Raw genomic sequence first — 17053 nt, forward strand, 5'->3', positions numbered from 1 at the left:
TAGGGAGCGCTCCTCCAAAAATGATAATAAATCAGACAAAATCTCTCTCTCCCCTGTCTCTTTGAATCTCTTTGTGTTCAAACAAAGCTTTGAGAAGAAGAAGAAGACGATGTCGAGGATGAGAACTTCTTACCTGAAACCACCGCTTCCCAAATCTCCCCTCCGTCTCCGATCACGCCAAGTCCTCTCCAACTCCTCTTCTTCATCGATTCTCCGAACACCTCCAGGCCTCGCGAAGTTCCAGAAACGTAACGCTGCGGATCTGGAATCGAACCTCCCGGTCGAGTACTCCTCGATCTCAAGCGAGATCCACGCGATGGCGAAGATGGTGGAGAAAGAGTTCGCTCAGGAAGAAGTGAAATCCAGAGCCTCGAGTCTGGAGCATATGGCTGCGAACTCGGAGGTGGCTCCGGTGTTCGAGAGAGGGAGGTTCTACGATGAGTATTCCGCCAGGAGGAACGAGAGGCTGAGGAGGAAGAAAGGTGAAGATACTGTAGTGAAAGGAACTCCTTACAATCTTGGAGTCGAGCCTATGACGACTAAGAGAAGAGGGACCGTTAAGAAGAAGACGACGATGGTTGAGATGACGGCGACGGCGCCGAGGTATTCGCTGAGGAGTATGAAGAAGGAGAATAAGAAGCCTCCGGTTCCTTTGAATGTTGATGTTAGTGCGATGAAGACTGTTACTGCTACTACCAGGAGGGGTAGGAGGATCTGATGTTATTGTTGTGTGAAATTGAAATTTGAGGTTTTGATTTCTGCAACTCTGTGTTTTAGTATTGTTGTTCTGCTTGAGGGATTTGGATTATTGAAACTTCTTTGCTTTGTTTTCTGATTTTATTAATACATTCAGATAAGCTTTTTATCTATCAAATGCATTTTTTTGGGTATCATTTTACTTCAGTAGCATTGCTTTAATTATATGTTTCTTCTTCCACAAACAATTTAACATGTTTCTGGAAAGTATGTATGAGCAAGTGGGAGACATGAGTGTTACATTTTACACACTCCATCACTGTTGAATGAAATGGGTTTAAAACAGAATAACTAACTAAAGTTGGACACATTCCTCATCTTTCAGCTCCTTCTCAGACAAATTAAACTTGTTAAGATCTAGTTTTGCTTTTACACAAGCTGTTATGTCATTACTTGCCATCTCAAGAGCTTTGATGGGGGAAGCAGACTCCTTGAGAGAATTTACTATGGGATTAAATCACTTGTGATTATATAATGTTATATTCGAGTCTCAATAATATTCATTTTTCTCACTTGTGATTATATGATTGGTCATCAGAAAATAAGTCATTAGTCACCACCAATATACATATCTCATCATCGACAGGTCAACAAACCTACAGAAAAGTATATTTGCTTCTGACACAGGATTGTTGGACAGTGGATTGAATAATGGAAGTTTCACCATAATATGGTGTTTTGGATACAAAAGTGGCGGTTTCTTTGAAGACCGACTGTTATCAGAAGAGATTAATAATATAATACAATGGCTAAGATTGAACCAAACGCACAGAAAATTACTAAAACAAATCAAGATAGGACAGGATGATAAAGACCAACTCTAATAGCGGCTCTCTCTATATATAGATAGTCCTTGTCTACTTGCCTCTCTAGTTAGGTGCAGCCTCCTTCCTCCACATTCTACAACCTCAGGCTTTGCAGGTTTGTAGTAGATTTTGTTAGAGCTCTACAGAAGTACTCTCTTATCTCTGGTATTGTTCGCTGCACCAGCTCGTTCTGCCTGCATTTTTCATCCACTATGTTTCAGATATATAGGCCAAAGACTGTGAGAGTAAGAGAGAGGTACTTCATATTACCCATGCATTGAACTCAGTTTTTCGAAATGCTCCAGGATGAACAATATACAAGCTTGCCTCAGCGACATCGCGTGGAATGCTTCTGAGAGATCGTACATGCTTCCTATGTTTTCCAACGTTATATCCTTTCATTCATAAGCAACCGTGTTAGATTTCCAGAATTATAATGCAAACCACATCATTTTCCATTGTTCTGACTCACCTGAGCAATTGTGTATTCACAGAGTCGCTTCAGACCCTCCAAGAGATACTGATCCGCTGCTCTCAGAAGATCTTGTGATATCTCAATTGTTATGTCGACTGATCCAGTGTATATAAACCTGAAGATCACAGTTCAAGTGTGAGTTAGTTACATGTATATGACGAAAGTTCTCAGTCTAGAAGCTTGTAGAAACTCGTCATACCTCATCATTAACTCAAAAACCTCCCATTTAATATTCGGAATCTCAATATCTCTAGCGTCTTTTTCCTATGGTATAAACGAAGCACAAACTGAATGAGACATGTTTACATAATTATCCATGTATTCCTTTGACAGAGAAGCAGAGTTTCATAGATAATAGTCATTATAGCTAGTAGATGTTTTTCAAAAAGAACATAATAGTTCACTTACTCGGTAACCACCATCAAACATTGCGCGAAATGCATCTGAAGAAGCCAGCAGACAAATTCTGTGTGCATAGAATCTCCTTCCTGCAGTATGATCTTTTCTGTTTTACATATGGTGTTTGGAGCTAACAAGACTGCTGCAATTTTCTGAGTAATATGATTACCTTCGACTAGAAAAGTTACATCAGACAGCGTTGCACTATTTACATATTGCTCTCCGAGATAAACCTGTCACAAAAAGATAAACAGAATGATGCACTGAGACTTCCACAACTTACGTAATGGAGAACTGAAGCAAGAAGGTGACTCACCCTTTGTGTTGGGGAAGGAGGAGCAGCATCAACTGGAGAAAGTGCCATGGATTTATTTGCTAATCTGTACAATGCTGCAGCGCCATCGAGTTGCTGCTTAGTGTTTGTAGAACCAAGAAGACCAAGTAGCAACTCCAACCCTGTCAAAAGACAGCTCAATATAAAAAGAATTGCAGAAAGAACATTTAAACTTAATGGTTAAAGCGTTAAAAGTCTTAACATCATAAATTCAAAAAAATCTGTCACATGCCATTCTCATCTATGAATACGGTTCTCTGATCTTCCGGTGAACAGAAATGAGCAAGAGCGAGAGCAACTCGTCTTTGGATAGACTTCTCAGAAATGCGCATTTGGTACAACAGATGCCTTAGAACCTACAAAGGAAATCCAAAGCACATAAGTTTCAAAGGTTCCATAGAGAAATACTAAACTTAAACAAAGTTTCAGACACTAGACCAGGATACATCAGTTTTACTACAAACCGTGCATTTGTGTATTTTTTTAATCACCAGAGATGGAAGTAACAAGTTTAAAGACAGGTAAAATTTTACTTACTCTTCCATGAATCTTCTCCTCCAACCTCTTCAATGTTTTGGAGACACAATCTTTAGTTGCCTAAGAAACATTGTACATTAGAAACATCCAACGAGAGAGTAAAACAAATACAGCTGCTAAGAAATTTCAGTATATAGCCACTAAAAGAAAAATGACGATATGATTCACATACTTGAACAATAAACTCTTCATCCTGTAGCTTTTGGACACCTCCCACCCTGATAAAACCCGACACATTATCCTACGGGGAGAAAAATGGGGATCAATAACCAATTTAATAAGGAATTTTGCATCCTAATTATAACATATACGGAAGGTAGCAGCATTCAACGCACCTCATTATCGGCAAGGCCATAAAGAGCAAAGGCAGCATTGTGTTGCAAGGATCCATTTCTTGAACTGAGAAGCTTCAATAAAGGTTCTAAACCACCACTATGAGCAATACCGGCTTGGTTGTGGGAATCCTGCGACAAAGAGTATGCTAGAGAATTAAAAGACATAACAGTTTTGTAATTTTAATATAGCTCATTGGTTTTAAGCCTAAAGAGCGAGGTTACAATTTTACAGCGGCTCAAACTAACAAAGGTTTAAAAGAGGAACCTGGGCCAATCTTCCCAGTGCAAAGGCCGACATCTCCTTCAACTGAACATCCGCTGACTGAAGCATTTCAATCAAAGGACGAACAGCACCCCTTTGAACAATGTGAACCTGAAAATCAACAGAAGAAAAAACAGCTTACACCTAGTACAACCAAGCAGAAAGAGTTTATGCTTTGGTGGATAGCAAACGAACTGAGGATAGAGATGAAATAGTACCTTACAATCAGAATCAGTAGAGGCAAACTGTCCAAGTAATAAAGCCGCCTCTCTTTGGCTCTCAGGGCAACATGAGCTGAAATAGACAAAATACAAGAAACAACAAGAACGTCACTAAGGTTAACAGTAACAACTCTATGCTTAACCATTTAAATCAAAATGACGAGTTTCCACATACCTGAGAAGACCAATGACAGGTTGCAACGCCCCAGAAGAAATAACCTCTTTTTTAATGTTCGGAGACGAATGAACTAGATTGCCTATAACTCCAACCTAAAAGCATGACTCAGATAAGTAGCAAAAGAGTTGATTATGAAAACTCTCGACGCAGTAAAAGAATCCTAACCGCTTCGTAATGTATAGCAGCATCCTCTGATCCAAGCATTAGAATGAGCGTGGGAAGAGCATTGCATTCAACTATCTGCAAAAGTAGACAATCAAAACACACTCCGTCCAAAAATCTAAGTAGAAGCTATAAGACAGCAATACTTACCAGGTTCTTGTTATCATCGTTTTTAAACGCAAGCGTTCGCAACGCCCCTGCTGCTGCTCGCTGAACCTTGGAATCAGAATACTCAAGCAACTCCACGAGAGGTGGAATACCGCCTTCTAGCCTGTTTTGTCAAAAAGTCAGGAGGATAGTTGTACTGAAAAGGAGGAAACCACTTAGAAAAATAAGCTGACCTGACACGGGTCTTGATGCTGCTGTTCTCGTGAGCTAGATTAGTAATGGCATCAGCCGCTCTTCTAATAACACTATTAAGGGCTCGAGAAGTGGAGGAATCTTTGCTTCTCTTCAAGAGATCCACGAGATGAGGTAAAGCTCCTTTGTCTACTATCAGGTTCTGATACTCTGGCTGTAAGTAATCAATTCCACAACGTGATCACACAAACTGTACATAGTCCCCTCCGAATATAAACATAGAAACTTTATTACCAAAAGTTGCTTTAAAAAACTAAACTTGGGACCAAAACCTTAATTGCGAGAAGACCAAGCGCAAAGGCGCTTCCTTTCTCGACCTCATGTTCAAACGGCTTGTGAGCTAAGTCTCCTTCACAGTACGGCGGGGGCTGTAGATGCGTCGTGAGAGCAGGAACAGCACCTCCGTCGACAATCACGCTCACTAAATCATCTGCTGAACATCGAAGGTTCGCTAAGAGATAATAAGAAACCGAAGAAAAGTGAAGCTATAGGAGACTGATGTTCACCGTTTTTGGCGAGCTCAGCCAGGACTTGAGCTGCGCGCTTTGCGGCGGCGCGATCGGATTCTTTCCAGGAGAAGGCGGAGTTTAGAACGGAGACTTGAGCAGCGACTTCGCTGAGAAGCGCAGCGTGAGGGGCTGCGTCGGTGGTGGTTGAGGAAGAGATCTGTGGATCCTCTGCGGGTGGTCCTTCCTCTAGTTTCCTCTTCTGTCCCTTGCGCTCCGGAAAGCTCCGGCTTCCTCTTTGTTGCTCCATCGTTAACAAGAGGAGATCAGAGAAGGAAGATGAAGAAGAGGAAACGTTTTTTGAAATCAATCAAGGCAGACGAGAGAACAGGGGTACTTTGGGGATTTACTCCTTTGATAATTTTGAATGTTTTTCTTGCCACGTGAAGCTAATTTGCGCTCGGTACCGGAAATGAGTATGTGCTAAACTACGCCTGTGTATCGGAAAGATAATCCCAGGACGGAAAGGAAACCAGGTTGTGTGCACTTTTGCTAAATTTCATTTTCTTTATTTATATGGTTTTAAGAAAAGAAACAAGTAAACGGTCATACAGAAGGCGAGAGAAAGTTAGAGAGTATTTTTGGGTTCCGGCGGTCGGTCGGCGCGTGAGCGTCCGTGCCGCCGCCGGAGTCTTTTCTTCCTTCAGAATAAATCACCGGTCGTTGTTTCCTCTTCTTCTCCTCCGATTTCTGTCTGTCGGAGCTCTGGTCACCCAACAATCGCGTGGTTGTGGTTCTGGAGTCACGACGCGGTTTGCGGGAAGGAGGGGATAGTTAAGTTGAGTTTTTCGGTTTCCGGGAGACGGAGGCTCTCATAGATCCGTCATCGCCGGACTTTGCATCCGCGGCGGGGAAGCTTCCTTAGTTCCGTCGTCGTCGGCTCTAGTCCCCGGGGGGTGAAGGCTTTCACAGCTTCGCGTCGCCGGATCTCGTCCCCTAGTCCTTTAGGGTTTCGTCCTTTTAGTTTATTTTTTTCTCATCGCTTAGGTTTAGGTTTGTTTGTGTTATGGCCGGAGGGAGTGAGGCTCTCCGGTGGAATCGGTTCAAGTTGCATGCGTTTGTTTCTTTGGGTGGTTGCGGTGAACTGTGTTGGGGGAGCTCTTGCCATGGCGATCGATGCTCTCCGGTTTAAGAGGCCCAAAGATGTTTGAGGTGAGGTTTGGCGGAGCTGCGGTGCTCCGTTTTGGCCGAGAGATCCGAAGGCTGGATCTCCGGCGAAGATGAGAGGTGGTGGAGATGAGTCGTCCGTGTGACACGTGCCCCTCGTTGTCGAGGATGGCAACACGTGTCCTTGCTTTGGAAAAGCTGTTCATTCGACGCGGCTGCTCTCTCTCCTGGTGGGAGATTAGGGTTTCTCAAGTTGGGCCGGAAGGTTATGGGCCCAGTTGGTTTATTGGGTTTAGTTTTAGTATGGGCTTTTATTGTAATGTTTCTGGGCTTGGCCCATATCCTTTAATATATAAAATCATATTGACGGGAAAAAAAAAGAAAAGAAACAAGTAGAAGGCTTTTGGACTCAATGTGGTCTGCCACAAAGTGAGACGTGTTTGAAAAGTGTTGAATAAAATATCAAAGTGACATATTAGTTCTTTAATTTAAGAGGGAGAAAGGAAGCATTTCTTTAATGAATGGCGTCGCCCAGCTCTCTTTTTTAACTTTGAAGAAACAAAAGGAACAAAAAGAGATACTAGACGATTTAAAGTTGGGGAAATAAAGGAGTTTTATTACAGTATTCATAGCTCATCCTGAACTGTTTAATATGCACACTTCTTCAGTACTTGCGACTTACATGCACACTTTAGGTAAGTTACTTATATTCATATGTTTTGTGGTCAATCCATTCTTTGTTGTATCTCTCTATATCGTTGTGAAATGATAGAAGACAACCCAGCAGCGATATATTAATTGGAAGTTATAAATGATCAAAACTGAATTGGATATTATGAAAAGATGTATAGAGATTAGTTTGGTTTTGGGTTTAAAACGTGAGGCTAGAGTTTCAGAAGAGTGGACCATGTACTTATAAACGTTGAGCAGAGTCACTTGGTGGATTCTTGCTTGAGAGAAAAAGGATCTAACAACAAAACATCTGCACATCACTGTACTCTCCTGTCTTGCCTTTTTTTTCCATTAGTTTTGGCATTTAACTCTTTTGTCTCTCTCACTTTCTCAGATCTTAAACACTTTAAACTAACGAACCATCAAAAGTCTAACCCAAAATATTTGATCTTTGGCTTAGATACAAACAGACAGAGATACAACAAGACAAACACTTTCAATATAATGAGATGAAAATCATACTAATGATGAATATTTTATTGTGTTAGGGTATGAAAATGTCATTCACATTTATAAAATGTCAACACACATCAGATCTCAATCACAAAAAACTCAACAAAACACACAATCCATCTAATCACAAAACAATTTCCATCATCAAGTTCGTCTCTCTACTTTGTTTTTGTGAAGCCTTAGAGGAAACAGAGGAGGCTTAGAAGGTGGTGTACAGACAGGAACATGAATCATCGGTCTTATCCTCATAGTCATAGATCTCGTTCTCTCTAACCCTTTCTTACCTCTCTTCCCTTCCTTCTCTCTCTCCTCCTTCTTCACCGCATCCCCAATAGAGCTCGAAGACGACGAAGTCGAGCTCGAAGAAGACGACGGCGAGAGAGACAATGCCTTCGTGTTGTTCCTCTGTTTCTTTAGCCGCAACAGCTCTTTCCACAACACAGTGCACTTTGGTGGACGAGGAGAAGGGTCGTCGTCAAGAAACCAGCTTCCTCTGTTGCTGTTATTAACAGTCTCCTCTTTCACTACCTTACGATCTTCTTCTTGTTCTTCTTCTTCTTCTTCGGCTTTTGTTTTCAATGTAACATTTTGAAGCTTCTCTGAATAATGTTTGACGTGCCGGAAAGGAAGAAACTTTCCTTCGGAGAACAACTCGTCGGCGGTGAGCATTGTTTGGGTATTCGACAGAAACTCAAAGTCTCCGGCTTTTGATGAGCTCTTGTCTTGTTCTACTTTTCCCGGTAAGAGATTCTTCGGGTTGATGCAGATGTAATCTCCATCGCTGTCTGATGATGACAGATCAGCGGAGAAGGAAATGCGAGGTCCCGACGGTGGTGCCTCCATCATGAAAACCATGTTAGCATCCGCCATTGTCGATGTTTCAGCTGATGCCATGATCGTACAAACGTAACGGACGTTGGGAGAGAGAGAGAGAGAGAAGTGAAGATTCAGAAAGTAATGATGAGGATAATATATACAAAGAGAGAGAGAGAGAGGTAAGACCACATGGACAAACAGAAGAAGCAGACAAGTTACAGAGCTGTAAGAAGAAGAAGGACCTACGAGAGATGAAAGATTAGATGATAATGAACATGCAAGTCGCATTTAAAATATTACTCACATTGATTGGGAGATGCATTGTAATATTATAGTATCCATTATCTTATTTGTTTCCATGATTTGTTATATTATCAGACAATATTTCTTTAAAAAAAATTGTAGATGAGGTTTGACCGAAGGAAAGTGGAGAGAGATAAATGAATAGTGAACACATGTCCTCACATGAACTTGGGGTCGTTGCCATGTGAATACAGGTACATTTCAACACACGAGATCATATCATTGCTAACCTTAAGTTATGGTGCAGATTGTTGTAGCTATTATCATTGCCAAAACAAAATACTACATTACTATTATTGTTAACTCCAAATGACAAATTGCACCCCTTAAGTAGTACAATATGCTTCTTTTGTTATAGCTATTGTATTTTTTCTTTTAAATTTTTCTACAACAGTGCAGACAGCGATGTTACCAAAGATTTTAAAACACATGTCACTGTTTATCATTAACTTTCCATTTCCATGCAACGCAAAGTACAAAATTCCAACCTACCTCATATACAGTATCTCAATTCTCAATACTACTTCCTTTGACCAATCATTAGCCAGTAACGGAGCCATACTTGTTAGGAGATGTTGTGTTTATAATTTCATTGGTATCAAATATTAATTTAGACAATAATTTGAAAATAACATGTGAAGTTTTTACGTCCACTTGGAAACTAAACCCAACCTAAATCAAATAGAAATTGAACCAAGTAGAATCAGATTGAAACTGAAACAAGAACGAAATCTACTAGTTTCTGTTTGATTCCAATAATCGGAATGGAACATAAAAAATGAAATAAATCCATCTCATTCATTACTCATCAAAACTAAAGTAGCATATTTTCTTTTGATTTTTAATGAAATTGATAAAATAAGCAATTTCGCATAATTTCATTCAATCAGGTGATAATTCAGCTGCAGTCCTACAATTTTATCAAGAGCAAATTAACCAAACTGAATCTGGAAAGAAAGAGAACCCCAAATGTTCACTGTAATTTATTAGAAACAAGAATGAAGGTGTGTTGAAAGAAAAAAATTATAACGAAGATGTCCCCCCAAAATAAAATAATTGAATTCACTGTGTTTGTATTTATATAAACATCAAGATGGTCAAGGATAAAATGAAGTGACCCCAATAATTAAATGAAGACATTATTGGTTGTAACTTGTAATGTATGATAGAAACAAAGCGTAGATAGCTTTGACTTTGACCACGTTAGAATCATTGATAACGTACTAAACGATTCTCAATGCCACAAAGCATAGCACATGCATCCATCCACTCAGAGCCAAGCATACTGCATATGTGGTTAATGTTGTTGAGCTTCTACTCCACGTATGTAAATGATTTAATTGTACTACAATCACAATTCATAATATCTGTTTGAAAACCCCTAACACAATCTAGAAAATGTTGTATTTATTTGTCATGTAAATGCTATTTATTTTGAAGATACCAGAGTTTATGTTTAACTACAGAATGTCACACATATGTTCTTCTTCAAAGACATTATTATTTTTAGCTTTAACCAAAAATAGCTCATCCAAACAACATAAATACACTATTGCTTTTCTTTTTAGTTCTGCCATCACAATTATTCACAAAACTTACCTTCTCCTTTCCATTCCTTTAAGATATTTACTCATATTTCATGGGGTTATTTACTAATTTAAGCATTAGAAAACTTTTCTACAATATTATACCCATATTTTTTCATGTGTTTTTTTCTTGCAGAGTTTAGTAATCGAAACACCAATTTTTTTTTTTGTAACAAACTTTGCTCTCTAGTTAACTATTTTATCAAAAATAATATAATCATCACCATTTTTTATTTTGACATAAAAACATTGCATTTTTATTCGCTTTGATAGTTACTATATATTGTTCAAAAAAATAGTTAATGTATATAATTTTCTACATCCAATCCGTTTTGTAATAACTTTATTAGGTTGGCATGAAATTTTTAGACTACCTCAAAGTAGGCCATATAAACTGTTTTATTTCAAATTTATAAACTTCTTTCTTTATTGATATGCATTAACAAAACTTCTAGTAGAGCATATGAACTTTTTTTTTATTCAGTGAATCAATATAACCAAAATTATTGCATAAAATGAAGTTTAAAAGAAAACACAAATAAAATATAAGAATACAACCCATAAATCCGAAATCTTATCAAGACTAAACCTCTAAATGAGACAGAGGGTCCCAGACTCTTGTTTTTCACCGCCGAAAGGCCCGAAACAGAGTCAATTGGTAAGACAAAAAAAGTAACCGTGACTTTTTTGACTTATTAATAAGTCAAAGTAGTGAAGTCCAATTTGGGCTAAAACCCGCGGGATAGGCCCAATACCGGGTTTGCGGGCGACCCGTTAATTCACTAAATAATCCGCAAATCAATATTTAGATCGGCCGGGATATATCGCCGCCGACGTGTGTGTTCAGGTTACATTTTCGCCGCAAAGGGAATCAAAAAGAGACGATGGCGATGATGATGCCTCCGCAGCAGCAAGGAGGGTATCACCATCCGCAGACGCTTGAAGAAGTACGAACCCTTTGGATTGGAGATTTGCAGTACTGGGTCGACGAGAATTATCTCACTTCCTGCTTCTCCCAAACCGGCGAGGTAAACCTTATTCTCTTCTCCCCTCAGCTCCTCTGCTTGTTGCTGTGACTTTGTATACTTCCAATTCACAGCTCTAGTTTCCTCTGGGTTTGGTTTAGGAATAGATAAAATGAGATTACTTTGGTTTTGGGGATGTTAAAGTGTTGTATAGATACCTGGTGAGCTCTATTGCTTACCCTTCATTGAAAGTCTGAGTCTTTCAATATGGTTTAAAGGCTCTCACCATTTTTGATGCCCACAGTTTATAGGTATGCTTCTAATTGTTAAGTGTGGTAAAATATGTTTATATCCATATATGTGCCGTTGATAGGGTTTATTTGCTGTTTGTGAATAGATGAAGCAGATTCTTTAGTTTTGGGGATGTTAAGTATTGTTACTATTGTATAGATACACCTTGGTGCGTTCTATGAGACGGTCTCTTTCTTACTCTTAATTGAAAGTCTGAGTCTTTTAAGGTTATCACCATGTTTGATGTCCACAGTTTTTATTATGTATGCTCCTATAATGATCTGCGTATCCATATATGTGCAGCTCGTTTCTGTTAAGGTAATACGTAACAAGATCACAGGCCAGCCAGAAGGGTACGGTTTCATAGAGTTTGTATCCCACGCAGCAGCAGAGAGAACGCTTCAGACGTATAATGGGACACTGATGCCTGGAACGGAAGTAGCTTTCCGCTTAAACTGGGCTTCTTTTGGTTCTGGCCAGAAAGTAGATGCTGGACCCGATCATTCTATCTTTGTTGGAGACTTAGCGCCAGATGTTACTGATTATCTCCTTCACGAGACATTCCGTGTTCACTACTCTTCCGTTAGAGGTGCCAAGGTTGTTACTGATCCAAGTACCGGACGTTCGAAAGGTTACGGGTTTGTTAAGTTTGCTGACGAAAGTGAAAGGAACAAAGCGATGTCTGAAATGAATGGTTTGTATTGCTCAACAAGGCCTATGCGTATCAGCGTGGCAACGCCTAGAAAAACCGTTGGGGTTCAGCAACAGTATGTCACCAAAGGTATGAGAACAAAACACATGATTTGAATTATGTTAAATAGAATTTTGTTTTTGGTTTATCTGATTAGAAGCTCTTTTTTTAGCTGCTTATCCGGTTCCAGTACCAGTCCCATCTGCAGCTGCTGCTCCAGCATACGTTGCTCAACCAGCGCAGGTGCTTGCACCTGAAAATGACATCACCTGTACGACGGTTAGTTTTATCTGAAAAGCTCGAGCTTTCTTCTCGAAGTTTCTCCTACTTTAAACACATGCATTGGTTTTGGTGTAAAGGTTTTGATTGCAAATCTGGACCCGAATGTTACAGAGGAAGAGCTGAAGAAAGCATTCTCGCCATTAGGAGAGGTTATTTATGTCAACATACCTGCAACAAAAGGATACGGTTATGTTCAATTCAAGACCAGGTAAAACATTCAGCAAAACTCAGACTTCACATGTGGTTGCTTCCATGTTCACTAATATCTTTTACTTCTTCTGCCCCTTGCTGACCCCCAGGCCTTCTGCTGAAGAAGCCATTCAAAAAATGCAGGGACATGTGATTGGTCAACAAGCAATTCGCATCTCTTGGAGTAAAAATCCAGGACAGGTGAAAACTTTCGTTATAACCTATACTTATATGATGTAGAGCCTCATATTACTCGGTGGTTCACTGAATGTCATCGACGATCTTTGGTATTTGTTATAGGATGGTTACGTCACACAAGCAGATCCAAGTCAATGGAATGGGTACTATGGTTACGGACAAGGCTATGAAGCCTATGCTTATGGGGCAGCTCAAGACCCATCCGTGTATGCATACGGTGGATACGGCTATCCTCAGTATCCGCAACAGGTAAAGAACTGAAGTTAAAAACTTATTTATTCTTTTGCAGTATGTGAATACTTATGCTTTTATGGTTGAAATTTATTCAGGGAGAGGCTACAGAAGAAGTTACAAACTCTGCGGCTGGTGGAGTTGCTGGGGCAGAACAAGAGTTATATGATCCTATGGCCACTCCTGATGTAGAAAAGTAAACTTCTTCTTACTTTCTTACACGTTTCTACCTGAGTGGGTGACTAGTTAAATGCCTAATTTATTGTTTCTTTGCGCACTTGTAGGTTAAATGCAGTTTCCCTTTCGGTTCACGCAAATGCCATATTAGGACGGCTACTGTGGCAGCGTACCTCAGCACTCTCATCACAATTGGGAAAATGATTGCAACTAGGACGGTGGCTTTTTTTTAGATGTTCAATGTGTCAATTCACTGCTCTTTGTTTGATTGTTTTCCTTGTTTGAGATTTTTTTTTAATGTAATGTACCATTAGGATCGTAGTTACAATACAGAGTTGTGAATCTTCCGACTTTCTGGAAACTATGATGTTCTATGCTTCTCTGTTTGCTTTTCAATAAAGTAGTCTCTAAAGAAAAAGAAAGGTGCTTCGAGTGATTATCTCTCATTACGCGTCAGTTTTTATGTGATTTGAATTTTATCGAAAACAGGCACTTACTGTTAAAAATGAATTCCCCGAATACGATTGGCAATTATTTGGATTAACGATAGAAAAATCTTTTTAATAAAGAGAGTAAATTGCATGGGATGATCTAGAACTCTCTGATGTGGCAGTGTCAGTAAGTAGGAATTGATGGGTCAACCTTGAGGGAATAGGCTTGTATTCCACCAGCCACATTGTACACACTCTTGAAGCCCTGAGGAACAAAGACAACACACCCATCAACACACATCAGGATGTCAACAAACCAATATTAGGAGCAGAAAAGCTTCTTTTTTTACCTGAGACTGCAGCCAGTTCGCAACCTGCATCGACCTGCCACCAACCTTACACTGCATGCAAAACAAAGGCCACGAATCAAAGAACTTAAAAAGAGAAGTTCCAGCAACAGAGTTTCTTTGTTCAAGTGACCTTTAAATCTTTAGATCACAGTAAGATGGGTGTTTTGCAAGCTTTTAGTCCATGGAGAAATGTTCGAAAACAAAGTTATGATCAGTAAATTTTTTTTCCAGTTCAACCAAACCAGAGAGAGACTTTGATATTTGAGAGGTTTTCAATTCTCAATTAAAAGCCCAACGAAATTCATACAAACTCCACACCCAAAATTACCTGACATACTTATAAAATATAAACCTAACCCTCACTAACTACTCTCTAACCAACTCCTAACACTAGATACGGTAGACCTACATCTAAGAGTTGAGCCTGTGAACTATTTCAAAGCTTATATCATATGTATGAGCGGATGAGACTGAACATACCAGGACGAATGTATCCTTCTCAGGGTTCAGCTTTGAAGTGATGTCTGGTGCCCATGTTCCGAATTGGCGGAGCGGGAACACTTTAAATCCTGGCAAGGATGCTGTGGCTCTGGTACCAGTGGTAAAACAAAACAGAAAAACAATGTGAAACCACTATGGAATACTTGTCCTTTATTCTAAATGGCACAAGAATCAAACTCTGGAAATCAAAATATTGTAATATGTTTAGAGTATACAAAGCTAATTTATTGGGATTCGGTGAAGAAGAAAACGTATGTCAAGATGAGAAATGAAAGGAACTTACATCTCGTCAGGTTCTCTGACATCAATTAACTGAGCCTCTTCCATGAAAACTGGATCTTGCATTTTGGAATGCAGCTCCTCCACCTGGATGTCTTTCACAGGTTCCCTGTCAATATAACATTTTCCCGTTAAACAAAAATATACAACATTCAATAGAAAACGAAGGATGTTTTTTTCAGAAGAATTACCTCTCAGATAGAACTTGCAATAAGTGCCAGCCAAATTGGGTTTTACACCTGACCACATGATTCGGCTCTGCTTTAAACGCAGCTTCCTCAAACTCTGGTACCTGAGAAACAATATAAAATAGTTAATCATTCTCATATTGCAGCAGAACCTAGCCAAAATTCTTCCGTGAGAAAAGTCCAAAACATTGTGGAATTACTTCTATTGTTAGTTTCATTCTACCAGTTCCATTTGCACATAGATGTCAACACTAAAAGTTTCACCAGCAATCATAACATCATCCAATTGCTTATGTAACAACGAGGGTCCTATAGGCTATAGATCTGAAGGGGTCAATGCAATACCAATACCAATCTCACATTCACTCTCATAACCAAAAGAAATGGAAAAAACTATGGAAAAGAGAGCATACCATTTGACCCAATTTCACCCATCCAAGTATACCACCATCCTTCTTGGATGGACAAATCGAGTACTCAGCTGCAAGATCACTCATATCCTCTCCTTCACGACAAAACGTTACTTGAAAAAATCAGTACACACCCTTAATCTTCGATCACAAAAATAAAATAAAGTGACACTCAAGTAACGAGAAAATCATAAATGTAATCAGTGCCCTATGTTTCCACATTTTTCTTTATCTCAGTTACCAAACTATCTAACCCTAAAAACAATTAAAAAAATTTAAGGATAAAGATAACATTTTGACACAAGTTTGGTTCCATTCCGACAAATCTACTCGCAGAAAAAAAACAGAACATTGTCTGAATATATAAGTTTTACTATGTGACTATGTTGAAACAAAAGCTTAATCTCATCTAAGAATGAAAATATCTAAACGGGGGATGAAAAAGAGATTAAAGGAAGCAGACCATCCAAGATTCGCTTCTGGAGTTCAGCAAAGAGCTCAGAATCACCCTCCTTAACAAGCACATGCTGCACCAGAATCTCTCTGCTTGGACTACTACTCCCACTACTGCTAAACGAAGCTGCCAACAAAACAAAAAAAAAAGATCAAGTCTTTGATATCAACAGCAAGGGGAGAGAAACAGAAGAGATACCTCTCGCTTTGAGAGCCGAGAAGCCAGAGAGCCTAATCGGGTACATTGAAGGAACGCGTGGTCGGAGCGAAGAGATGCGTCTGCCGATAAGTGAACGAGAGAACGTGGAGAGGCAGCGGGGATGTGGAGGAGGAGATGAGAAAGCGAGAGTGTGGGCAACGGAGAGTCTCAGTGCGGCGGAGAAAGTTACCGCCGCCGGAGATGATACCGCTGAGAGACTTCCGGTTACTCTTAACATTTTGGGTCTAATTAATAACGAGTTCAAGCGTGTGAGAGTAGAGAGGTCACCACTTACTTAAGTGTGTGAATGTGGTGGACCCCATGATTTTAATCTATAATAATTACTGATTAGGGTCTCCACTTTTTATAATTCTTGGAATCGCATAGTTTCTAGGGTTTTTCTGATTAATCACTAAACTTTGTGGAATAAATAGTAATTTATTAAATCAGAGGTGGAGTGTAAATATAAAATTTAATTTTCTCTTGTTATTTACTCACTCCCTCCGTTCGTTCATGGAAGAAAAACTTCTAGACTATTCACACACACACATATTAAAAATTCAATGAATGACAAGATATGCATGCGCAAATATTTTTTTGGTAAATTAAAAAAGTGTTATCACCTCTTTGCATGGAACTAAAACATTGCAAATAGTCCATTCCAGAACGAATAGAATCCGGATGACGGAAGATACAGCAAAGTGAAAATTTTTGGTAAAATTCAATGAATGAAGACATGCATGCGCGAATACGAAGACAGACAAAGTGAGAATTGTCTGTTTCACAATCTGCTCTAACCTGATCTAAATCTGAACACAAAGCATGAAACAAAAATAAAGAGATGTTGTGGCAACTTTCTTCTTTGCTTCACAATCTGCTGTAACCCATTA

General features: G+C 39.4%; 5 protein-coding genes across 6 annotated transcripts; 2 read left to right on the top strand and 3 right to left on the bottom strand.

Annotated features, from left to right (window-relative positions):
- BNAA03G07530D lies at positions 1–890 on the top strand. Its single transcript, XM_013884779.3, has one exon. It carries the CDS (start codon positions 110–112, stop codon positions 716–718), a length of 609 nt encoding a protein of 202 aa, XP_013740233.1. The 5' UTR covers positions 1–109; the 3' UTR covers positions 719–890.
- A 495-nt stretch (positions 891–1385) lies between these two features.
- On the bottom strand, positions 1386–6799 carry LOC106434257 (ARM REPEAT PROTEIN INTERACTING WITH ABF2). Of its 2 annotated transcripts, none has more exons than XM_013875096.3 (19): positions 5332–6799; positions 5098–5258; positions 4807–4979; positions 4616–4736; positions 4469–4543; positions 4301–4395; positions 4123–4198; positions 3908–4015; positions 3643–3771; positions 3480–3548; positions 3308–3367; positions 3003–3126; positions 2753–2892; positions 2606–2669; positions 2446–2525; positions 2237–2301; positions 2035–2152; positions 1833–1957; positions 1386–1756 (listed from the first exon to the last, which is right to left on the bottom strand). In XM_013875096.3, exons 1-19 carry the CDS (start codon positions 5579–5581, stop codon positions 1657–1659), a joined length of 2133 nt encoding a protein of 710 aa, XP_013730550.2. In that variant the 5' UTR covers positions 5582–6799; the 3' UTR covers positions 1386–1656. The 2 variants fall into 2 exon arrangements, with proteins under 2 accessions (XP_013730550.2, XP_013730559.2); XM_013875105.3 differs by having other exon boundaries at positions 5098–5255; positions 5332–6795.
- A 660-nt stretch (positions 6800–7459) lies between these two features.
- Positions 7460–10931, bottom strand: LOC106434292. Its single transcript, XM_048771448.1, has one exon. It carries the CDS (start codon positions 8725–8727, stop codon positions 7768–7770), a length of 960 nt encoding a protein of 319 aa, XP_048627405.1. The 5' UTR covers positions 8728–10931; the 3' UTR covers positions 7460–7767.
- Positions 10932–11122: 191 nt separating this feature from the next.
- LOC106434272 (polyadenylate-binding protein RBP47B') lies at positions 11123–13731 on the top strand. The gene is made up of 8 exons (XM_013875113.3): positions 11123–11356; positions 11888–12365; positions 12448–12554; positions 12635–12765; positions 12857–12947; positions 13047–13193; positions 13274–13371; positions 13460–13731. Exons 1-8 carry the CDS (start codon positions 11213–11215, stop codon positions 13554–13556), a joined length of 1293 nt encoding a protein of 430 aa, XP_013730567.2. The 5' UTR covers positions 11123–11212; the 3' UTR covers positions 13557–13731.
- A 114-nt stretch (positions 13732–13845) lies between these two features.
- On the bottom strand, positions 13846–16444 carry LOC106434281 (rhodanese-like/PpiC domain-containing protein 12, chloroplastic). Its single transcript, XM_013875123.2, has 8 exons — positions 16164–16444; positions 15975–16091; positions 15515–15606; positions 15105–15205; positions 14918–15022; positions 14614–14722; positions 14134–14184; positions 13846–14048 (listed from the first exon to the last, which is right to left on the bottom strand). The coding sequence occupies exons 1-8, from the start codon at positions 16399–16401 to the stop codon at positions 13968–13970; spliced, it is 894 nt and encodes a 297-aa protein (XP_013730577.2). The 5' UTR covers positions 16402–16444; the 3' UTR covers positions 13846–13967.
- Between the last annotated feature and the right edge of the window lie 609 nt (positions 16445–17053).

This window comes from Brassica napus, chromosome A3 (genome assembly GCF_020379485.1).
Source record: "Brassica napus cultivar Da-Ae chromosome A3, Da-Ae, whole genome shotgun sequence".
Lineage (NCBI taxonomy): Eukaryota > Viridiplantae > Streptophyta > Magnoliopsida > Brassicales > Brassicaceae > Brassica > Brassica napus.